The following is a 26014-nucleotide window of genomic DNA, read 5'->3' on the forward strand; positions in this document are numbered from 1 at the left end:
TTATCAATCACCTTGTGCAATATAAAATCAAACATATCACAAATATATATCAATTTTTTTTAATTTAATTAATTACATGATTATTTACATATTTACAACTATCAATTGGTTCTTCATTCATACTTACATTATTGTACATTCTTGTAATGTATTACACCAGGAGGAGGTGGAGGAGGAGGAGGAGGAGGAACACTATTACCAAATTGACTTCCTTCTGATACCTGAAAACATTTCTGTTTAATATTAATTCATAAAAAAAATTGAAGTAAAGATTTCAATTATTAAAAAAAAAAAACCTGTGGCAGATGACAGAGAGGATTTGTTGGATAGTTAGTTCTTTGTGCATAAGCTGCAGATTGATTAGGTGGCTGTGATAAACCAGATGGTATACCATTTGGTGGTTTGTATCCAGTAATCTAGCAAATGAACTAAAATTATTCAATGTGCTATAATAATTAATAAAATATTAATTCCACTCTAATTAATATTTCAATAAAATATATTATAAAAAATTTAAATTAGAGTTATCAATACTACATACTTTGTCATTCATTTCTGGAAAAATGGTACTCAAATTGAAGTTAGTAAGACTTGTACCAGAAGGATGATGGCTCATAGTCATGTGATTGCTTGCCACAATTCCTCCCCTTGGCATGTTTGGATTCATTGGAAAACCAGCCGTAGGTACACCCTGGGGACCAGATACCGACGGAGGAGGCGGTAAACCATTTACTGCTTTAGTATATACATTTGCCTGTGAGTGATTCTGATAAAGAGGGCTAGCATGTGGTGGTGGTGGTGGTGGTAAGAATGTAGTAGAGTGATGATAATCTTCTAAGGGTGAATTGATACCAGAGAGAGGAAATTCTAAATTCTGCATAGTTCCATCGAGACCTTTTCTTTTTCCTTTCTTTGCATTCGTAGGGTATCTTTTATCGCAATTTTGATGCTTTCCATAGTGTTGATGATTCTTCGAGTTCGTATTCACATTTGAAGTCGAGGTGGTCACAGTAGAAGTTGATGAAGTGGTAACTGTCGAGGCAATGGTCACATTTGATAGAAGGAAAGCATTTGCTTCCATATAGTCAGTATTATCGTGTAATGGCATCATGTAACTGGTAGGTGTATTTGATATGCTGGTTATAAAATTCGAAGTAGGATAAATATTAGTATTAGAAGAATATGTATATGAATTGAAGTTCTGATTCACCATTTGTCCGTAACCACTACCGTCGTCTGTATTTGAAAAATAATTAAGAGGCATAACCGCATCCGCAGTAGGTAGATTTGTTTGGAATTTATTCTGCGAATAATTCGTAAATTTGATCGAAGCATGTTTATCTTGATTTGTATCATGCACACTATTATTAGTTCCTATCAATGCCTCAGCAGTGTAATTGCTTTTACAATTTCTGCTTCTCCAATGAACATTATTTTGTTGGTATTTTTGTTGTTGTTGTTGTTGTTGTTGTTGTTGTTGTTGTTGTTGTTGTTGTTGATATCCTTGTTCAGAAAAAGTATGTCCAGACGATTTTTGTTCCTCGTGTCTTTGATGCATTTGATCATTACCAGATGTTTGTTTTCGAATATCCATCTGTCTTTTACTATTACCTCTAGGACTTGTATTACTTTTTCTCTGGTGTTTTCTAGCCTGTTGTTGTTGCTGTTGTTGTTGCTGCTGTTGCTGCTGATGAGTATGATGATGATGATGATGATGATGATGGTGATGATGCTGTTGATGATGCTGTTGATGTGATTTCTCGGCTTTTTCATGTTCTACCAATTGACTCACAGAAAGAAAAGAAGATCCTGCTACTGGATGTTGAACAGCTTGATTATTCAACACAGTATGATAATCACGTCCTGTAACATTTCCATCTTTATCTTTGGTAGGATCTTTATTTTGATCAGATGAAATTCTCGAAGTTACTTGACCAAATAAAAAGTTTTGTTTCTCGGATATATTAGTACCTAAATCAAGATCGCCGACCAAAGTTGGAAGACTTGAAGGAACAATGTGCTGATCTATAGTCTTGACTGATTGAGTCTGCTCAACATGCACACTTGATTTTGTAGGAGACCAAGGAAATGGTTGTTCCTCAGAATAGAATACTTCTGAAGTCCTTTTTGGTTCACTTTGTAGAACCGGTAAATTTGGAAAACTATGAGCTGCAACATCATAATTGTTATAAAATTGATTTGGTGTCCCCTGATTGTAAGATGGCGTTTGAGTAAATAGATTATTTTGGCAGAAATCTAATTCCTTTCCAATAGGTGGTAAAATAATGTCGGTAATATTGGCATTATGTTTTATCTCTGGAGTCATCATCCAATTTACAGGTGCTCTAATTGCATGTTGTTGTTGATTTCCTTTTGATTTTGTATTCTGTTGTTGACTATGCTTCCCATCATTGTTATAAGTAACATTATCATGTTGAAGAGAAGAAATTTGTCCTTGGATTAGAGGTTGGTACTTATTTTGATTTTGTTGTTGAGATTTATCTGAATATTTAAAATTCGCGCTTGCATAAGTTTCAACAGGATACTTCATTTGAGAACTAACTTCAGGTAAATCAAAGTTTACTTGAGAATCATAATTAGACATTGGATAAATTGCTTTGTCCTGTTTTGTTGTCATAGATTGATGACTTTTTTGTGCATGCTGTTGTGACTGCTGCTGTTCTACATTTGAATATTCATTTTGAATATACTCAGATTCCATTCCATATTTAGATTTGTTTTTATTTTCTGTACTATATTTGTTATAATCATTATTGGAAGAAGACTGATTTTGCATACGAGTCTGTTTACCAGATGGAGGAATATTAGTTTGAATATTTCTAGTTTTAGAAGAATCCACGAAAGATTGTTTCTGTGCTTCCATTCCCGATTTCATTCTTGATTTGTCTATATTAGCCATAGTGGAATTCACCGAATAAACGTCATTGGTCAATACATTGGAAAAATTTGTATTTTCTTTATGAAGGGGAACATAATTATAATTTTCACATATTGTTTTTGCTTCAGTATTATCTGTCTGGCTCGATCCCTGCTCAAATTGTACTAAATTATTGTTGTTTCCTCCACCAACAGGGGAAAAAGTTGTCCAAGATAAAATACTGAAATTTGAAGAATTATGAGCAACAGTAGTCGTCGATTTCGCATGATTTTCAGTAACCGTACTTTGCTCATAGTTGGATGTAGCCACAAAAGATGTTGGTTGTGAATAACGCGTAGCAGGAGTATTCTGAACGAGAGATTTATTATTCATATTATTGGAAGAACTAGTATTGATTTTCTTTGTATCTTTGTTAGAATAAGTAGGATAATTTTGTGTTTCTTCTCTTTTATTTTGATAAATATTATCAGTATTTTGATTTAGAACATTTTGTTCTTGATTAGTCATGGATTCTTTTACATTATAGGAAAACGTTTGAACGAATGGATCAACATCCATTTTCTTTGCAGAATTATAATTATTATCACGTCTATGATCTTGTGGTTCTTGAGTTTTTGATCTCAAAATATTATTTAACTTTGAATCTTGATCCACAATATTGTTATTTGAAGAATCAGATTCTTTATTTATCTTTGAATAACTACGTTGATAATGATTTTCAGAATTTGAAATTAAATCTTTTGAAGGATAATTCTGATTCCTGTTAGATGTATTTGTGTTATTATTGGTTGTTGAATATGAATCCTTTCGAGACAGATTTTTATTTTGATCCACAGTATAATCACTATGAGTATTCTGAATAATATGATCTTTCTCATTAATAGCGAAACTTTGGTGAGCATTCTGTTGAGTAGTTAGAACATGATTATCTTTGGGTTGTGACTCATAGACAGTTTGCATGCCTTGAGAAGAGAGAATTGGTAGAGTTCCATCTTTAGATTGCATTGGGTATTCCTGCTGAATATTTTGAGAAGTGGGAAGAACTCTATCCATATGGCCAGTATAATTCAGACGATTATTAGGAGCAATATTAGATTCCATTAAAGAATCCTTGTTGTGAATCCCGTAAGTCTGACGAGAATTATGAGATTCTTTATCTTTCATCTGAGTATAATCTATTTGCATATTCTGTAATGGTAATGATGTAGTATTTGTAGTTGTATTGGTATTAGTCAAATGAGAAACCAAAGATGCTTGAGTTACATCAGGAACGATATTTTGATTTAATCCAGATGAATTTGTTTCTTGAATTGCTGAACTAGTACAAACATTTGGATTCTGTTGCAGATTGGTGATATTATTCTCGACGATTGTTGAGTAACTCGATAAAAAGTCCTGTGAAGTACTATATCGAACATTAGTGTCACAAGTTGAAGTTTGTACAGAACAATTTGAATCTGTCTTATTTGAAATTGAGACTGTATCTGTAATTTGAGAAGCAGCAATATTTTCGTTAGTAGTATTTGTAATTGCATTTCTTAGATTTGTTGGAAGTTGATTCTGACAATTTTCTCCCATTTCTGAAGTACTAGTGATTGAAGTAGTACCTGAAGCATTTGAAATGGAATATAAAGTCGTATGCGAGTAAGAGCTAGAAGATGCAGATTTTTCCAAAGATGGTGCCAACACACCTTGAACAATCTTATAAGGTTCTTTGAGATGTTCGTCGTTTATAATTTTGGGCAATACTTTCGTGACTGTAGTACATTCTGCAGAGACCATCATATTTGAGGTTACTGTTTCGTTTACAGAAGTATTTATCGCTTTTTTTTCCTCACACGTCATTTTTAAACGTTTTTCAGCGATAGAATGAGGTGGAGATGCTGTTTTGAACTTGAAACTATTAGGTTCCATTGCTCCAATCTGTAGAAGCATGGGTGGAGTTTGACTATGGTATTTAAAATCTTCTTTCATTTCTTCCTCCAAAACTTCTGTCTTACCATTTAGTGAAGATACTAATGGAAAAGCCATTAAGAATGCTGCTGTAGGAGATATAGATTCTGGATTATGTGAACTAGAAGGAACTTGAAGAGATGCAAATATATCATTTGAAAGATCAGAATGAAGACCATCAGCTCTGCTGCTAATTGGTACAAAAGAATTTTCTGTATTATATGAGAGTGACGTTTTTGATACTTCCTCCTTTGATGCCTTTGCTAATTTAGATTCATCTTCTATGTTAACTGGAAGTAATGACGATGAAGCTGTTGTGATATCTGAATTTTGAATTACAGTATTTGTTTCTGGTTTTAAAGTTGTTGTAGTATTTGTATCTAAATTTAGAATAATCTTATTATTTTCTAAGTTACTTGTCCCTTCAACAACTTCTGGCTCTTTTGATGTCACTGAATTCTGTAAAAGATTGTCGAATTCTGTATCAAGATTACAAACTTCCTTTATTTTTTTAGATTCTACAGAATTTTCAATCTCTTCTCCTTCTGTTAAAGATGATTTAGAATTAGAATTAGAATGATCTATGCAACTACTCGATTTTTCTAAAGTATTGTCAACAGATATGTTGAAATTAGTATCAGAAGAATCTGAAATATTTTCATTAGAAGATTTTACTTGTTCTTCTGAAAAAGTAATAGATGATGTTGCATCTGACGCGTTTTGACTTTCTTTTGTTTCACATTGAATATTATTCGATGTCATGACATCTATTGGTTTTGAAGAGTTAGAAATATCCTCTTGATTAGTATTAGTAGTATTTAGTAAAACAGAACATTGTATATTCGTTTCTCTATTTTCTTCCGATTGAATCAAAGAATGCATTTTATCTTGTTCTTCATTTGTGTCCTCTCCTATCTTTTCTATCACATGCTTTAAACTTTCGATAGATTTACAGGTTACAGTAAAATCTGATTTTGATACAGGTACTGAATTCAGAATCACTGGACTTTGTTCATTATTTTCATTTCTTTTTCGTTTTTTATCAACAGGTTCATCTATAGATCCTGTTTCTGTACTTGCAGGTCGTTTAAGTACAACTTTTTGTGCAAAATTTGTGTCTTCAATGGTTTTAACACTTTTTTCTTTATCATTTTTGTCTTCAATAGTATCTGTAGATTGTTGGTTTTTAGAATTTTTTATATGATTCTTATTGATCTTCGATTTAATTTCTGTATCTTTCTTAGAACTATTTTCTTTAGATTTTTCTGCTTTTTCCTTGTGAACCGCCGGAATAGGAACTTTATATGTCATCGTTGTCTTTGTAACTTCCTTACCCTTAGGCAGAATGCCTTTGTGACCGCCGATCTTTGTTGCATTGATTATATTCTTTACATTAGATGCCCAATTTTGAGAATCAACTACCATATTCGCACGAATACTAGGGACCGTATTGAGCGTAACCTTTTGAACTGTGTTAATCACAGCTTGATTGCAAATGGAGACAACTGGATTCTGCACACGATTTGTCAAAGATTGCATCACGATCATTTGATTCTGTTGACCATTACCGAGTATTATGGGATTCGCTGCTTGTTGCTGAGTATTTACAATTATATTCGACGTCATTGGAGTTACCAAAGGCATTAACTTACCACCAGATAATATAAGGGTATTTGGGGTCAGACTAGTTACGGAATTATTTATACACGGTGTCAGTGATTTTTTCTCCTGTTTCCTCTTTGTTTTTCTTTTTATCTTTTTTTGAGATTCTACTTTTTCTAATGCTAGAACAATATTTTATAATTTAAAGTGATGGAATAAAAAATTCTAATTTATATCTATTAATATAACTTACATCTATTGATTACATATATTAATATTATATTTACCATTATTAGTCTTCCCATTTATTGAAGAACTAACTGCTGTATCAGAACCTAATTAACAAAATTATACAAGATATTTTCATATTTAAAACAAATTGTATTAAAATAAAAAGAAATAAATACCTGTGTTTGTTTGGCAACATTCTGCTGCTTTAGATCCTGTATCTAATATATCTGATACAGGATAATCATCTGAGATATCATCATTGTTATTTACACAATTTACTTGATTCTCTTGATTCTCTATGGAATTATTCACATCCTTAGAAATATCGCTATTTTCAATTTTTTTGTTAGATGAATGAGAAGAAGTAACTGATTTTCTCTTAGAAGGCACTTTCAGTTCTACAGATTTTTCCCTTTTGCTTTCAGAATTTTTTACTAAAATCAAACATTCTTTATGAACATTTAAATTCAATAAAATTATTTTTCATTTGTTACATATACTTATTTAATATTTTTACTTTCTTCTATTTTATTGAAATATTTTTCTGCATCTTCTACATTAATTTTATTCGACCATTTTAAAGGAGATATCTTTTCAAGAGCCGGCTCTGCTGGAACAGATATACCAGCTTCTCGTAAAAGAGTAGACAATAATTGTGTACGAGAGAAAAGTTGGGTTACAAGTTTTTTGAGACGAGCCAATTCTTCTTCTGTAACCAAAAATATTTTAACAGAAATAAAGAAAAAAACTTAAATTTTGAAATTATGCTTATTGTCAAAATTATTTTGCTTACTATGTGCTTCTGATGCATGAGCAGAAAATAATTCCTCTGTACGGCTATGGAGGTCTTTGATGTACTTCGATGCGTGAATCAGGATGTCGACCTTGTTGCGTTTGCGACCCTCCTGATGCGGCGGCAGAAGGTCTGCCAGAGTTTTGAAGTAAGCGTTCATACGTTTTCTTCTGTCTCGCTCCCATGTTTTCGCTTTGCTGAGAATATGTCCACGTTAACGAGCGGACCGTTAATTTTTTTTTAATGAAAACACGTTTGTTCATTCTTGTTCCAGAGAAAAAGACGCGAAGAGAAGGGAAAATCTTGCTAATAAACTGGTCGAGGTTAGAAGCTGGCTAATGGACACTTACGTGTTCTCTTTTCGAGGCATAATTTATCCTCTTGGCATCGTTTCGCGTGAAGAACGCGCCGCGGGAAGCGCTAATACGTCACTTATAACTGACATTACACACATTCGTTGATTCCCATCGAATTTCTGACATTTCGACCCTCCAATTGTCTTAGTCGCGGAATACGCGAAATAAAAACTACCGACAGCTTCCGAAAACCATGGCAGTCATTTAAACCTGCCCGCCCTCTATCGATTTTTCTTTGTGTAGTCTTTATTTCCGTTACTGAAATGGTAAGGAAGAAAATTATGAAACTTTCTTATCGACGCATGATATATTAAATCTTCATTTTCTTCATATGTTTAGAATGAGTATTATAGTTGATACAATTACACAAATGATATTTTTAAAAATAAAAAAAATATACATAAAATAATTATTATAAATACTTTTTTTTATATATTCAGAATTAAAATTTAATTTCTCCTTAATATTCTTTTAATATTCAAAATATAATCTTCAATAAATAAGACAAAAAAAATATATTTGAGTTATTTTTAACAGTTTTAAACGAATAAGAATTTTTTATTAGGCAATTTGGCTGGTCAGTAGCCTAAGATATAGAGATGCATTCTCATTAAATTGGTATTTCGTTGACGATAGGCGCCAACAGATTGTGCAATCTCAGTAAAAGTGTGATTTGTTCATTACAATGCAACATCGGAATAATCGCGGAGATGCGTTGCAGAGAATCGCACGTAGCCACAATGCGAAATGCATTCGAATGTCAATACGAGAGAGAACACCTTGAAAGCGTCACCAAATGCAAATCGCCGATGACAAGTGTGAATATTACACAGAATAAAAAGCAGCCCTAACAAAAGGAGTAAAAATAAAGAGAGTTTTAATGATTTTTAAGATGGAACAAATATGTACGCAAGAAATAATTTTTACACTATTGGTAAAGTGCAATTCTTTCATTATAGCTCATGGACATACTATTATTCAATATAGCGATGCGAATATTTCAAAAATTTGAAGGCAAAAATTTTCAAGACTGTAAAAATGTGTTTCAATATATCGATATAATTTTTTTTCTTTCATTCGAATCATTCGCTGCAAAATTTTCGTGCGTTTTTATGCGTATGTCGTTTATTTGGCAACACCGCATCGCTGCATATTTCACTGTCAGGCTGTTTACAATAAAATTAACTCCTACTCATAAGGAACAAACAGAATACGCATTTAGCACGAGAAATAAAAAAGAAAAAAATTCATACAGGGATAGTAGCATTGATGATTGCGAATGTGTTTATGCCGCATCCTTCTCGACGCGGCATGACTCGTTAGAAATTCGGCCGCCATTCGGCGTTATCTTCGTCATGAATATTCGTTTATTTGACGAAACAGTATTACGATTACTAATTTTTAATTTTATTTTTAAAAATATAAAATCATTATGTTTTAACAGAAAACTTGACTGTTTCAGTGTTCAAACGTACTAAAAAAAGATTTTCATTCTACTTAATTGAGGTTAGAATATACTACATGCGAAAATATAATATGATTTACATTAGGTTTGTAAGTTTATCAAGAGAAAAAAAATATATATATATATAACGTTGCAACTTTAAACGGAATACAACCGACAGCAAAAGAATCGGGCAATTATTCAACGCTTAATCATTGTGGTAACGTTTCGAAGCGGGGCTCCGTGCGAAATTCTAGTTTTCAACGGTGGAGTGTAGCGCGTGCGGCACTAATTAATGATTTAAGCAACACACGGCCGAGTTTCGCGTGTACGCACTCTCACGCATCTACGTTTACGCTCGCTGCCTTTGGAGCTGTGGCTAAGGAATGCGCGAGCGGTATAATTACGATCCTCCCGTGAGAATCATTTATACAATTAACGGCTCGTCTTTCAGGAAGCGCCCTCGAGGAGAACCAACACCCGCTTCGCTCGCGTTTCTCTTATTTCTGCAACTCTTGCTTTGTGTCTTGCGTATTTATAGACTATGTAAGTGCGTTGAATCTTCTTCAAACTGTATTGTATACGTAGACACGTACATATGCTGCGAATGATATATCGTTTCTTTGAACGATTGCATACAATAATAGAGAATTTTGAGTTCTAAACACTTTTTCTCTTTTAATTTTTAAATAAGATTCTTTTTTTATTGAGGCTATTTAAGTTACAGATGTATTTGCATACAAATCCGCAATCTACTCAAGACAATGATCCACACTATTTGGCGAGAAGAGGGAAGAGGGTGGACAGACGCCGTCACGACAACGACGCGACGACAAAAGCCGATAAGAGGGGGCGGCGGCGGCGCGCGGTGACGACAAGAAGAAAAATTCGTGGCGTGGCAGCCGGTGTCTGCAGGATTTCGCGTGGGCGGCGAGAGAGAACGGCGAGGCCAGCCGACACTGGTATTGATTACGAGGAAAGACCGCACCCTCTGCCACCCTTTGCCGCTGCCCTCAGGGGTTGGCCAGCCACCGCGACACACGCCGCATCGCGAGAGAAATCCTGCGCAGTCGTCGTCCCTGAATCTTTGCGTCTCTGTCCAGGCTCTAAAGATCAATTCCAAACCTTTCTTGATGAGGATTTTCAATTCCATCAGTTGATGACTCTACTCAGAGATTGTTCAGATGATACTTCTTCTTGAAACTTTTTGATATTACTTTCTGTTAATGGAATTATGGTTAAATATTGTCTATTGAATTATCTACTGATTTATTCTTTAGAGAAATTAGAAGGATGTATTAAGAATATCAAAGAATATTGGATTTGAATATAGATATTCAAAGTTTTATAAAATGGAGGATACACCATATCCAGTATTTAGATTGAAGGAGAGGGAAGTAACAACCCTCTGAAACAGGGGATATACTGATCCAATCAGAGCACTGCTCTACCCTCTGCATAGATGAAAGTATCACATCTGCGCAGCATCCCTTTGGTCCAACCCCTAAAATGCGGAAAATGGCGGAAAATTTCCATCTTCATTCAAAGATTTGCAATCAATAATTTCCACGTTTCGAAAAATAGAAATCTAATCAAGGTATTATCAAAATCTTTCTCGAATATTATTATTTTTATTCATATACTTTATTCTAGAAGGCTCGAGCTCTTGCCTGTCCGATTTTGGTCTTGGAGAATCAACGAATACTTTCATTATTTTCGTTGCTCTTTCATATGAGTTATGAACGATTCTAAAAAATTAATATCATCGATAAACTTCGTCTCATCAATGGTTTACAGCATGATTGATACAAGAATTTGATCAATCTTACCCATAGAGAAGAATTTCAATTTAATTTAAATTTTAATTTTGGCTTTAACATGATAAAATTCCAACATTGAATAATATTTAAATTCCTTTACAGTTCCAGTAGTCTGAAAGCTAACTTCGCTCGTTCACAATAAGGCCAGAACCCTTTCAGACGATTAGTATACCCGAGAAATAACGTTAGAGCTGTTACGTACGTTAAAGCGCCTTCCACGAGCAACCATCCAAGAAGACTTAACGAATCGATTCGTTAGACACGGCCTAGAGTAAACAAGCCTCCATATAACCACGTATACATAATTCGATTGACGCTCACCGTCTCACCATTAATATTAATCATATCGTCCCCTCTTCCCATCTTTCTTCCCATCTTCTCCCCTCCCCATCCCTCTTCCTTTTCTTTCCACGAAGAAGGAAACGAAGCAAACATGTTGCCAGGCCGCCAAGCGTTAATAGAAAAATGTAAATAGGAAAAAACGCGAGGACAAAGGAAATGGAAATTTCAAACGTGAACACCCAGATATAACGAGACCATAATTGTTTTTTGCACCGTAATATAAGATGCATAATGTTCACCTGATTAAGTTAAAAGATTCTTCTCGAGAAAAATTATCTTAACGTACTTACACAAGATAAAAAATATTTTCGATAAATATTTATGAAAAGGTATCATACTCTCAGGATTTCGATTTGATTTTTTAATAGTAAAAATAATCATCAATGAGAGAGTGAAAATAATCGTAGTATATAGTATTGTAATCATAGAATAGTATTGTAAAGTTTTATTTGGCGGTCGTTGTTTATTAAAAAGTTATTGTCTAATTTAATCCAAAAGCAATATAAACCATGAAATTTGAAATTAGTTAAATAAATTTTTGTTTAATTATGTCTATTCTAAGATTAATTCCAATCTCAAATCAAAATCAAATAAAAGTTCATTTAATTAAATAATTCACTGCTAATAAAATTCTTTAATAATAAAACTTAAACTGATTAAAACTTAACATTATTTTAAAGAAAAATTTTTGTTAATAACTTATTAACGTATAATCAAATACACAATACAATTCAGAATGATGATTTTAATAGCATATTAAAAGATTGGTAGATGATATCTTTTTATAAATAATTATTTTATTTTCAAACATTGTCATTGCAAAATTAAGGTAATAAATACTTATCACGAATTAATTTCGAATCACTTTCCATTCTATGCAATAGATTGAAAATTTTATTCTTGTATTATGTAATATACTTACTTTTGTGACTAAGCTCTGTATATGTATAGGCTTTCTTCTCTCTTCTCTATTCAGATCCTTGCGTCCTTGGTCAACCTTCGAGGAAATAGTCGAGGCTTTGCGACACCTTTGAGACGCTTAAATGCTTGTTTAAACAATCAATCCACCCGTTGTTCTGACATTTCATACGTGTAAACCTGCACGTGCACCGGTAGAACGTTGGTAAAGCCTTGCCAGCCTGCACAAATAAGGTTGATCGGTATTTCTATGGTGAATGCTGCTCCTCTAAGAGGCAAACTATTGTACTCTGTTCGAGATTAATGCTATAATTATCAACTTGTAATATATAATTAATATATTAATAGATATGAAAGAAAAAATGCTAAAATTGTTACTTCTTATTTTAATGATAGATCGTATCATAGCTAATATATCCTATGCAATATTTTATTTTTATAAATCGTTTTTTATTTCACAGTAATTTTATATCGTTTCTGTATTTTAATTTTAATTATATTATTAAAAGAAATTGCAATTTTTTTACATTTTTTCCATCTTGTTTCTTCTTCAACGCAACTTATATTGATTTCATAAAATTTATCGAAGTCAAAGGTATTTATAATAATATGATAAACTATTTTTTTTTTATTATTATATACGAACATTTTTTTTTAAGAATTTATGCAATAAGCTTCCTCGAATTATTTATTTATTCTAATATATTTTTTGCAAAAATATGTTAATTAATTCATATTTTCAATAATGTTGCTTTTATTTAATTTTTACGCATTTAATTATCATCAATGAGTTAAAGTATCGAGACAGAGATCAATTATTTGATGATATTTAATGTTGAAGAATCTCTTGTATAAAATAATTAATTTTCCAAAAACTAAAAAGGAAAAAACCCAATGGTCATTTTCAAACAATTAAAAATGCATTTTGTCTCTTATTATCTATTTTTTGATGATTCATTCAAAACTCACAAAATAGATTTATCAAATAAGGTTTACGCCTGAATCACGTACAAAATGCTAAAACTTTCACAACGAACAATGTTAACAAAATGCTCATTAGAGGATGACACGTAGAACGATTTCCATAAATAGACTAGACAACGATGACGATTTGATCGGCCAGTCACGTCTTCGTAACTTTGTTGCAGCCGGAAGTCAACGAGAAATTCTACCCGGCGACTCGTTCCTTCGAAGTACCGTTCGATTTCTCAACCGATTTTCCTCGTGTACGTCCTCCATTGGTTCGATTAAAATTTCGTGAACGTTCAACATTCATTTAACCCTCAGAATATGACATCTAAAAAAAAGATAATCCACAGATAGATTAAACTTATTTAATTTTATATATGAAATTATTTATCTAATATATCTAACATATCTAATAAATGTTAAAACAGAAAAATTGAAAAAGTTTGAAATTTTTCAAAATTTAATGAGTTTTAAAGTAACACATTCTAGTTAATTTATTATTATCGACATTAAGGTTAATAAGAATTTCCACTTTATAACCTATCTATCATATGAAGATTTCTATAATCTCTATAATAGTGAAGTAAAAGAAATCAACTATTTCTAGTTTCTATTTAAATAAAAGGAATTCAACATTAACCTACTCTTCCAATTAAAATAAGGTCGGTTCCCTTATTGAACAAGGTCTTTCATTGAGTCACCTTTTCGTTGGTTGCCACTTAAGGAACTACTTGGTACGTGACCAGTTTTCAATCGGTCGGTAAAATCACGTAGATCTTTGGAAAACGGTATTTAGTTGGTGATAGGGTAGCCGTAGATGTGAAACGTCTAGGACATTATGTCGCAGCAGGAGAACGCGACCCTTCGGTGACGTCAGCCTCCTCGTGTACTCTGTGGACTAATATGGCCAGACCGGTCGGTCCCTCGGGGCCTGCTCGTGTAGGTAGCCTCACGAATGTGACTACGGCTTGCTACAGCTTCTTTCAGAACTCGATTTTTCATTGCGAATCGTTTTCAAAGATTTCGAATCGTTTTGGAAGTAATAAAGAATCGTGACAAATAAAAAAATCAACAAATGATTTCATACGAGAATCGAGGCTTTGTTTCTTTCAAATTACTTTATTTTAACTTTAAATCGTTTGATTGGTTTGGAGTAGATTTCTGAAAATTGTAATGAATTTAATATTTTATGATATACACAAAATTGCACAATCTTAATTCTGAGTGAATTTAAATTCTATTATATCAACGATAAGTTATCATAATCTTGAATTTTGAATGAATTGTTAGATTCTAGTGAATTTATCTGTAATCTTTAATTTGCTATGATTTCAAACATATTAATAAACTTGAGATGTGTTAGATTTTTGTACTGAATTTAAATTTCCTGTAATACAATTTATATCTGATTAAAATAAAAGAGATCTAAATGCAAAGGAAAATGCAAATTAATTTTTTGCACGATGGTCACCCGACATATCGTCGCAAATCGAATGCAAGTCAGTACATAAATCAACAACAATCTTCTAAAACCTGTTGCACTATTGCTTCGCGAGTATCGATTAACACAAGACCATACATCATTTACTAGACTCGTTTCTCTCGTAAAAAGTTTTATGTAAATCTATAGTCTACTAACGAGTACGTGCCACAATTAGTTACAATTACAAGATACTTGAATTTCTATATAAATCGATCTATTTTAGTCATTTGAGAAATAAAATATATATAAATAAATATAAGCATAATTTTTTTCAAATATTCTCGAAGATTAAATCATCGAGAATGAAAAGGAAATAGATCAAGAAATCCAAGAATATATCAAAGAAGAAGAAAAAGAATGAATATATCAAATATTTAAATTTAATATAATAACCTGGATAGTGAATAATGATATGATTTCTTCCAATTACTTATTCGATCCGATTTCATTGATTGAGAGACGATTTTATAGAATTTCTTGAAAATGACTTGACAAAATGAAATAATTAACTGAAATTGAATAAAAATATTAAATATTACTCACGGAACAATATCTTAACAATATCTTAATAAAACTAACCTAATTATCTAACTAAAGATAATTAAATTTATTCTACAATATTATTTTATATTTAAATTATATCAAATCTAAATTCTACATTTCCATTGTATATAGACAATTTTTATTATATTCTATTACTATAATTCTCACTTTGATGATAAAAATATTTACTTTTATTTACTTTTTCACACAATATGTCATGAAACTTATATGGTAAATACCAACCATATGTACAAACTCAGATTCAATGCGCATGAGCGTAACTTTTCAATACACAATCGTATATTTTCTCTTGTTTCTCCTATTAAAAAAGGAAAGTCGTTCGTATGCGCGAAACAATAAAATCCACATACAAGTTTCACAATAAAAATAATATCGTGTAGATAAATTAAGAATTATATTAATTATTAAACAAATGTACGACAAAGTGAAATATTCGAAATAGAAAATACTGGAATCAAGTTTCGACGATTCTCTCGTCTTTTGCCCCCACTATGGGCGACGATTGGTAAAGCTTTCCACGTTTTATCAGCCCGTTAATACCCGGTTGCGGAGAAGGAAGATAGAGTGTTTACGCGGTGTTTCGCGGCGAACCGTGACACCCCCATCGCGGTGGATCGATAACCTCTCTACGAATCGGTTTCAAGATCCAACGGCGTCTTCGCTCGTTCCGACGGATATATTTATAAACCTGATTCACATATACGACCGCCTCGCGACATCGAATCCTTGAATGCGGGGCCGGTTGCTATGCCAGAGCAATGATTGCTCGTCCACGGAATCTGCTCGCTGACGTAGTTACAGATTGATACGATTTTAATAAGTAGTGAGGAGGATCAATTCAACCACCATTTTCATTGGATTATGTTTTGTTAGAGAATAGAGATGATTAGTTGAAGTCCAAAATATGGAAAAAACTCAAAAGTTATAGTATATAGAATATCCTCGATCTAAGTGATGATTCGAAATTATCATGGATGATTCGATAATTCTAAATTATAGTAAATATAAATCGCAATGGCGTTAAATTGTTCAAGATCTAGATTGCCATGATTTTAAATTATTCCGGATCTACGTTGTAACTGGTCCAACTCATATTTTATAGTTAGGAGTAAATTATGATCACCTTTGACTGGCTTGGTTCTAACAACGATTGTAAATTATTCTAAGTCTACATTGTAACGATTTCGAGTCATCTTATTGTTAGACCCAGGTTATAATGACCCTTCACTATTCTGAATCTAGACTGCAATCACGTGTAGAATGACCACTATTAAAAGAATCCAGGTAGCAATGGATGTAAATTATACTAGATTTAAATTGCGGTTATCCTAAACGATCCGAGTTGCAATAATTCTAGGTTTGTATTTCAACAATCATAAGTTACCGATTTATTTAACTTCAACTCAAAGATATGCAACAATAGCTCTGACATAACCTAACTTCAATAAATAAATCTATTTTATAATATTATTCTAAATGCCGAATTTCAATAAACTTCTATTGAATATGTGTGAATAATATACGTAAATATATATCATTTCACTATTACAATTATCTTCGTTTAAACTTAAAACAAAAATCTAAAACAATCCAACGAACGTGTAATCTAATTACAGATAACTAAATCTAAATATTATTAAATCTATACAATATTATTTTATGCATAAATTATATCAAATTTAAACAAACTTTTATCGTATTTGAACGAACTATTCTATTATATTCAACTTAGAGTCGTAACTATCGATTATCAATATGTGGTCGATTTATTAATATATTGTTTTTAGATATATCGATAATATTATATTATTAAAACATATAAATATATTATTAAAGAACTATTATTTTATTTTTTTAATCAAATATTTAATGAAATGTCATTAATAACATTTTATAACTTTGAATAAATAAAATTTGTAATTTCAATTATTTTTATTATCTATATTTCGTTGACGATATCTCAATGATATTATCGATATTTAACGATAACAGTATTGATTGTCAATTTTAATTCCATTACCACTGTCGTCCTAACCTAAATCTAAACCAAGAATCTAGAACGATCGAATGAACGATTCAACATCCATGAACTCGATCGAAATAGACGCAATTCGATTTATCATCGATATTATCGATATTTATCGATATCGATTGTCATAACTCCACTATCGTCCTAACCTAAACCTAAACCAAGAATCTAGAACGATCGAAATGAACAATCCAACACGTGAACTCGATCGAAATAGACGCAAGTTTAATCCGATAATTCTCCCCACCGAAGATATCAAAGGTTATCGAGTAACGAACGTCTATAGTCCCTGATGAAACGTTGAACACGTTTGACAGGAAACCACGGTTAATCGAAGGTCCCGAAGGAAATCACCTCTATCGTCACCTCGTCGTTTCGGTTCGTAGCTAATCGAATGCCGAAGGAAAACGAAAAAACACGTCGCGCCGCCATTAAATGTAATTTAAAAGTAAGAAACGTATTTGCCGGACGGGCGGAAGCAAGTGTCTCGATGAATATGTAGGCTGGCCCTCGACCTCGTGCCTTCATATATACATACGTCTCTTTTTTACGTATTGGTGATTGCACATGGCCGTTCCAAGTATATATGCATAAACGTGCATACACATGAGAGCGAGATCCATCGATAACGAGGCTCTCGATTAACCTTTTATCTCGGTTGGTCATCGTTATGCGGCGCGCTGGGTCTCTTTCCATGTGAAAAACGGTATTTAATGGGACGAAATTCTAAGTTAATTATGGACTAAGGACGATGTTTCTTACAATGCATTAAGAGGAAGAAAAAGATGGAGTACTCGTCTCTATTTCTATAACCTTTTTCGAAATTTTTCTTCATTTTTTTAAAATAATTTTCTATTTTTTTAATATTAATATTTTTTTTTTCAAAATTTTTTTCTTCATGAAATAATATATTTATAGATTATTAATATAAATAATATATATAATATAAATAATAAATAATATATTATTAATATAAATTTGAGAAAAGAGACATTTTTCAAGAAAAATGTTTCGAGAAAAATAATGAATGGATTGATTATTTCGAAACGTAGAGCACGTTATAAAAGTGGCTGTGAATTTTGAACCGAGGACATTTAAATGCGAATTTCAACTTTGAATAATGCATACGAGGCAAGCATGGCGTCAATATTTTCCTTCGGTCGATAGTTATGGAGAATGGTCCTTCTCACGGTAATTCTGCATGGGGAACGGGCAAAAATAGCTACGTTGGACAATGCCAACTTCATCATTCTCCTCGATCTTCTGGAGACCCGTGAGTTTATTTCCTCGACGAATGGGCGTTCCCAAGGACTATTCCGATTTTAGAACCTTAGCAATGGTCTCGTAGAATTGAAATATGGAGGTAGGAGTGTGAAATTTTAATATAATGTCCTTAGATCCTAGGGGAATTTAGATTCTAGAGAATCCTATAAAATTTACACGCTTACACAGCTCGATTTTCGTCATATTTTCAATGACTAATCCTCCATTTAACGTAACATTTATCAACGTTGCAGGAATATGATACATGGCTCATTAGTCGAGCTGATCTGTCAAGGATCCATAGCTGTACAATGAAGAGGAAGCTCTCGGTTCGACGGGGAAAGAAGATAGCGTAATTTTATGCGAATTCCTTCAACAAATTTACGCCCACCAAGAGAGGAGGAAGAGTCGTGTCGCTCGCGAGCGCGATTCTACGCCAGGCAAAAGCTGCGTCGGTTTATTTTCGACTTGGAAAAGTTTAAAGTTAGACAACCGGTAGGACGTGCCTACTAGCGTACTAGCGTACAATGTTACAGTGAGCCAAGTTGTAGATCGACAAATTTAACAATACACGGTTTATGGTGAATTGAATTTCTATGTTGTCAATATTAAAAATATAAAAATGCAACTTCAATAATTTTTTAATTTACTACAATAAAATTGTATCTATGAAAAAAATTGAAAATGATGGTATTCAAATTATCGTTCACGCGAATAAAAGAATGAAAAGATCATAGGAAGTACATGTGAAAGAAGATTAAAGCAATTGGACTGGAGGAACGAAGATGGATTTTTGATCCACGAGGAAAATATTACGAGGCGAGAAGAGCAAACGAAGTGGAGAGGATATTGCGCAACGCTTTGAAACGGCTCCTGCGGCACGCGGCTAGCAAGAAATCTAAAACAGCGGGTCGAAGGTTGCGATAGGTTCGCACTTTGCTTCGTGATCGTAAACACGTAACGACATGCGTGTTATGCCGACTGATGAACACCGAGAAAACCGGCATCTATTATTAACTCCTCGCTCTATGCCACGGCGATTAATCTTTTATCGATGGATGCTTATTCATTGGATACTATGGTTTAGAAGGATTTTTTTTATTAAAAGAATTTATGAAGAATTATAAAATAATTCGTTACAAAAATCAAATGTTAATTTTTGATTATTTTATTTTAATTATACAGTGAAAAATCATATATTGAAAATTCGGAATGTTGAATATTTTTTTTTTTATTTAAATATAAATCTACTTCGAAATCTAGAGATCCTTGGAAACATTCTGATATTCTGTCTGGAATAATGCGTAAACGTTATTATTCTAGTCATTCCTCTCAACTGGACTAATTGAATTAATCTAATTGACTGGCAAAGGACAGAAACGACGAGAGGCGATTGTTTTAAGTAGAAGTTGAATGTCTCATGGAGATTATTGCGGTTTGATGATGGCCGAGATTGAGGAACAATGGGAGGTGATTCATTGAGAGTCTGTGGTATCGTCTGTGTATTTTATTTAGCGGTAGTAAGGTCGGTTCGGTGTAGCGATCGTTCGAGTGGAATTGGTTATTTGGTGAACGTGATTCTGATTGTTGTTAGTGGAGTAATTGGTTGGATCAATTGCGTGAAACGTAGCCAACAGCGATCTAACCATTCAGATAAGAAAAGTAGTAGCGTTAAAAAAAGAAACTGGTCGAATCAAAAAATATTTATCTATGCCATTATCACTGTATGAAGTAATACTAATGACAAAGAACGAGAAAACACCAAAATTAACTTAAATTGGAAACGTTTATTAGTTTAACCATTTAGATAATACAATACATAAACTGATCGAGTCAAAAGATATTTATTTCTGTTGAAAAATGTATTATCATTATCACGAAGTAATAGTAATGAACGAAAGAATCATCAAAATTAATCATTGGAAACATACCTTTATTAGTTTAGTCATTTAGATAACAAAATATCTTTGTTGGCTTATTCGATTAAAAATCTGTTCGTAAGAGAGTGTAAGAGAGAAAGTTCGGCTGAATTATTCAATACGATTACAGGGACAATTTGGTTATCGATCAGAAAGGCGTCGATCCACGACCGAGCTCGATTATTCGAAACAAGACCCGATCCTCGAGGGCACTTACGTACCCGGCGCCATAATTGTAGAGCGTGTCGCGGGCCGCGTTATTAATCGTTTCGCGGGAGAAAAACACCGGTAATTGCGTGTCCCTGGCTGAATGCCTGAGCAGCAGGTGCGGGAAAAGGAGGAGCGTTAAAATTCTTCGTTCTGCTTGGCGAGCAACCGCGCGAAACAACGTGTGTTTCTCTGCTTGCTTAGAATGTTGCCTGGCCGGTCCCCGCGTATATTAATAGCTTGATTTTCCGCGTTTCTTCCCTCTTCCGCCATTTTCATTTCCACCAATAATCGACTGGCCTTCCATTTTTATTCCTTTCCTTCGTTTCTTTCCATTTCTACTTTGGACTCTCGCTTTCCATTCCATTTTATCTTTTCGTAGATAAAACCGTGGATTTGAAGCATGGATTGAAACGTAAAATATGATTCGTTAATTCTCTCGTTGATACTCGATCATTTTTTCTTTTTTTTTTTAATAGACACAGCGAATTTCAGAAGAAATTGGAGAATGAAATATGATTCGTTTACCTGTAATTTAATGGCGCCCCGCTTTCTCTATCTTTTTACGATTTCCTGGCTGTATTTCTAACTTGTTAATTATTCTTATTTCGCTTGTCTTTTAGTGTAAGTTTTTTTTTTGCGTTGATTATGCAATCATGTAAGATAGTAGACTTTCTCATGGGGATACACGGTTCAAACCGATTTAGAACGGTGTTTCCAATGCAGTGTCCAAGTCGGAATACGTTAATGCCACACAAAGAAAGCGTGTATCTTCGGATGCGACACGTGATGTCGCATGAATCGAGAGCCGGACTGTGTGCCAACTGCTGTCTCGTTGGACTTTCCACGTCGTTTGTCCGCTACGAGATCTCCTTCTCGCGCCACGTATTCACTTTTTTGAATAGATAATTACATTCAACTTTGACGAAATTTTCCAACTCTAAAAAAAATAAAAACTTTGTTATTATTCTTTATATATCACTGGCTATAATTAAACGAAATACCAAGTGAATTCATCAAAAACTTGTAGAATCTCTACAATCACATTAATGTCAAAAATATCAAACACAATACAAACCTAGTCACGATAACCATAATCAAAATATAAGAATTTATCGAAAACTGCACCGATATCAAAATAGTCGATCACAATGTCAATCTAACCTAAAAAAAAATTTTTTTCGATCGTTAAAAATTAATCGTTATCGATGTTAGAAGGAAGGAAAAATGAATATAATCGAGACGATTCTCGAATCAGACTCAATAAGCGATAACAAACGGAGAGGACAGGCTTAGAAAGGAATGCAAAGCCGAGAGAGCGAGACAAGAGAGTTGCACGGCGAGTCAGTGACGCCTCAAACTCTCATTTGTAGCAATACTCGCGCCTATGACCGTGGAACACGGTTATAGATACATCGGGGCCACCGCGTGGAACGAGATCACCGGTTTTGCTCTCTCTCGGTCTTTATCCAATCGACTTAATCGACCGTACGTACACGTCCCTCCTCGTTGCCGCAAGGTGCGACTGCCAGCAATGGCCATTCAATTCGATCTCCTTCTCGAGAGCGAGACCGAGCGATGAAATAAGAATGAGAGAGAAAACGTCGAGTTCCAGCAATTTATTTGTACAGGGCGCGGCGGACATCTCGATGGAACGTGCAGTTTTTTCGTTCCTATTCCTGGGAAAAATATTATTTCGAGTTTGCTTAGTAATTTTTCTCGAGATATATATCGGCTGAACATGCAGGTTCCTTTGTTACCTACAGATTTCACCATTTTCGAATTTCTTCCGTGTCAATGTGCAAGTTTTCCTTGAGAAGATATTTATTGCGATTTACATACCTTCTCCAACATACTTTGCAAGCTAATTTATTCAACGAGATTGAATTACAGGTTTTCTATTTCTAGTTTTTTGCGAAACAGATTTCTACACTGTCTTATTAATAATTTCTTTTATTGAGGCTTCGGTAATAATTACAATATTTGCTATAACAACGATAATTACGATTGCGATAATACAATTTTCCTGGTTTTAAAAATATATTGGCAAAATTCAAATTTTTACGAAAGAAAATACTAAAGAATGTATGGATTTTAAAAATTCAAATTCGATTAAATTTTTAATTTTAAATTACGCGGAAATAGTGCGTTCTCCATATTAATGGAAATTGTTAAAAAATCGATATGTGATATCCGTTTTCGTCTATCTCTTTCGAGATAACGACCATCGTCGATTTCCAATCATCTAATATATCACAAAAGGAACACAAAAGGTTCAATTGATCCTGCAGAGATCTCGAGATGTAGAGGTTTCTTTTAATTTGGTAGTGGCTCGATTAAGTCCCGCTAAATAGGAGTCGTTCAGCCTCGCTGCTCGAGGATTGAATCAACCGCCATTGAACCAAATAGCCCGAGGTCATCCTCCAAAGATTCCCATTAACAATCTTGAATTACACACTATTCATCCTCTTTTCACTGTTTTATCAAAATCGAACTGGTCGACTGCACGACTACTTTAAACTAACCTAACTTACAAATTGTGATTATCGGTCGATAACCATTCGAAACTTTGAAACGTTAAAAGTTCGATAAATTTAATACAGGTTAAGTTATAGTTTAAAAATTAAATATAATATTGAAAAATAGTCTTTAGAGAATATTGAAAAAAAGATAATTCGAAACTCAAAACTCGATATTTCGAAATCCACGAATCGCATAAATTATCTTCTCATGAAAATTATTTTCGATGTACGCATACAAATTTCATTTTTATAAAAGCAAAACGGAATCTCGAGTCCAGACGATTTCGTTCGATCGAACGGTTCATTGAAAATTACGATCGAAGAAATTTCAATGCGGAAAAAGTCGAGAACTCGACACGTTCGATCACGTTCAGAGTTATAAAAAGAAGAAGAAAAAGAAGGGAAAGAAGAGGAAGGAAAAGAAAAGAAGATAGACTCATCATCGAGCAGCAATTCCTGCTGTTCTTCGCGCGAATAAAAGGGAAGGGGTTCCGTTATGAAGAATCGTCAATTACGGAGCAGCTTCCTGCACCCGCCTTTCCGTCTTATTGCAACGGTTTTTGCGCCGCTCCCCGCTCCTTCCTCTAGGCACCGGTAAATTAATGAATCAGCGACACAACCTTGCTACGAGTGATTCTCCGCCTTCTCTTCCTACGCTCGATTTCTTCTTCGGTCTCGATTACCTCCTCCGATGCAAATTGATCTTCCTCGTTTGCCTAGCCGCGTAGATCGACGTTTCTCATTGGTGAGATTATGTAGAAGGATAATCTGAATATTTTGAGAGATTGAATAGGGATGGAATACGTGTATAAACTTTTTGAAATTTTGAATCCTCGAGATTTTTTGATAAATTCGAAATTTTTATAAATCGGTTAGCGTATTATGGAGCGTGCAATGTAATTAATGAGATATACGAAATCTTTCGAAATTTCGAATTCTCGAGAAACATTTTTCGAATTCGAAATTGAATCTCGATGTTATACCTTGTTTCGTAGGAGGGTAATTTGAATATTTTGGAGATAATTAATACAGATGGAATAAACGAAGTTTTTTTGAGAAATTTTTTTTGTCATTTTTTCGAATTTTGGTAAAGCAGTGAAAAAAAAATCTCAACGCGGAACGTCTTATAAGAAGATAATTCGAATAGTTTGGAAGTAATTAATAAGATAGTATATGCGAAATCTTTTGAAATTTCCAATTCTCGAGATTTTTTCGAATTTTGATAAAGAATAATTTAAAAAAAAAAATTTTTTTAAGAGAAACCTATCTAATAATAATAGATAATCTCGTTATCGAAAATACAAAATATAACATACATTATACATTGAGAACTCTTAAGAAAACGAGAATCTTTTTCTTCTCGATAAACTCGTCCCTGAAGAGAAGAAAATTCTTTCCAAAGTTCGATATATTCTTCCACCTTTCCTTTCTCCTCCTTTCCCTCCTTTTTTCCCCCTGAAAAAAAATGTTGAAAAATAAAATCGTAGAAGTTTTTAGAGAGTATCGTGGCTGTCGTTATTATCGTATTTATTATTGTTCTTGGGTTTTAGCCAGTTTATCGCACGAGGGCACAGATACGAGAGCAATGCCAACCCCACTGTGTTCTCCGGATAAGTTTTACCGATAAGGAAAAAGCATTCTTGTTCCCGATAGACTACTGGAACACCTACCTTATTATACCCATTATTTTCTTCTTCCCTTAATATATTTTTAAAAACTGCTTCAACTCTTTTCTCAATTTAATCGTAGCGTTATACAATATTCTCCAAAAAAATTCTCCAACCTTGAAGAGGATAGAAATTATATTAAATTTTTGAATTTCCGAGACTTAAGCCTCTATAAATAAAAATATAAAGCAACGTAATGGACGAAAACCAATTCTTCCACTGATAAAAATCCACGACAATCCACCAACCCTTCTCATTCCGGCTAAATCGCAAATTACCACGCGAAAGAACGTGAGGAAATTCGCAACGTTATCAGCTCTCTCCCATAAACGTGGACTCACCACCGTGCACACAAGGTGATTCGTAAATACAAATCCATTGAAAATACCAGTCTATTAAAATAAAAAAAGAACGTTATAAGAACATATACATATATGTATATATGTATGCAAGATCAGATATATACAAGTTGCACTTACCAGTTCGAATTCCGTTCGTTCGTTGGTTGGTTGAAAAATACCAGGTATTCCTCGAATAATTTAAAATTCTTCTCTTTATTATAGATCGTTCATATCGTTCATTCGCATCGAATACCTCAATTTTCAAACGTGTCGATGCAATAAATATCCAATGAGCAACAAGATCAAAGAATTGGAAAAGTTTTCCTTAAAGATAAAAATCCAATCCATAAGTGCAATCGTTTGTTTATTAAACGAATATCGAAAATTTGAAGAGATAAAGATGAAATGGAACAAGATGAAAGGATATCGATTGCAAAAATTATTAAAGAACAAGAAAAAAAATCTAATAACAATATTCTCCTCATCAATAACTCGAGAAAATTAAGATATATTAGACGTATGACTGCGGAGATTACCATTCTTAAGTATGGACATGCGTTCATTCAAGCCACCCTATACATTATACGTATACCGTTGGAAGAAACACGCCCCGAAGGGATCATCGTCTTCAGCGTCTCGCTAATGTTACAACCATCCACTTCTCTTTGCCTTCCGACGACGCAACCGTGCCT

General features: G+C 33.4%; 1 protein-coding gene and 2 long non-coding RNA genes across 9 annotated transcripts in view; 2 read left to right on the plus strand and 1 right to left on the minus strand.

The window, feature by feature from the left end:
* The window catches only part of LOC107995895 (putative mediator of RNA polymerase II transcription subunit 26), a 69014-nt gene that overhangs the window by 3058 nt on the left and 39942 nt on the right, over positions 1 to 26014 (minus strand). Inside the window, exons 1-13 of one of the 6 annotated variants that reach the window (XM_062082120.1) lie at positions 15597 to 15728; positions 15204 to 15319; positions 14029 to 14488; positions 13370 to 13655; positions 12363 to 12579; positions 7829 to 8092; positions 7479 to 7675; positions 7203 to 7394; positions 6862 to 7119; positions 6742 to 6789; positions 542 to 6636; positions 297 to 416; positions 44 to 221 (exon numbers count right to left, since the gene is read on the minus strand). In XM_062082120.1, the coding sequence (XP_061938104.1) occupies positions 129 to 221; positions 297 to 416; positions 542 to 6636; positions 6742 to 6789; positions 6862 to 7119; positions 7203 to 7394; positions 7479 to 7675; positions 7829 to 7848 (7023 nt within the window). In that variant the 5' untranslated portion in view covers positions 7849 to 8092; positions 12363 to 12579; positions 13370 to 13655; ... (1 more) ...; positions 15204 to 15319; positions 15597 to 15728 and the 3' untranslated portion in view covers positions 44 to 128. Of the gene's footprint in view, positions 1 to 43; positions 222 to 294; positions 429 to 541; positions 6637 to 6741; positions 6790 to 6861; positions 7120 to 7202; positions 7395 to 7478; positions 8093 to 12362; positions 12580 to 13369; positions 13656 to 13967; positions 14489 to 15203; positions 15320 to 15596; positions 15729 to 26014 lie in introns of those variants that run through there. The other 5 variants (XM_028665787.2, XM_062082119.1, XM_017053628.2 and 2 more) reach the window with 5 other exon arrangements.
* LOC133667000 (uncharacterized) lies at positions 8350 to 12729 on the plus strand. Of its 2 annotated transcripts, none has more exons than XR_009832018.1 (2): positions 8350 to 9824; positions 10000 to 12729. It is a non-coding gene; the product is annotated as an uncharacterized LOC133667000 (long non-coding RNA). The 2 variants fall into 2 exon arrangements; XR_009832017.1 differs by having other exon boundaries at positions 10006 to 12729.
* LOC133667002 (uncharacterized) lies at positions 18627 to 19822 on the plus strand. Its single transcript, XR_009832020.1, has 2 exons — positions 18627 to 18766; positions 18921 to 19822. It is a non-coding gene; the product is annotated as an uncharacterized LOC133667002 (long non-coding RNA).

This window comes from Apis cerana, linkage group LG11 (genome assembly GCF_029169275.1).
Source record: "Apis cerana isolate GH-2021 linkage group LG11, AcerK_1.0, whole genome shotgun sequence".
Classification (NCBI taxonomy): Eukaryota; Metazoa; Arthropoda; class Insecta; order Hymenoptera; family Apidae; genus Apis; species Apis cerana.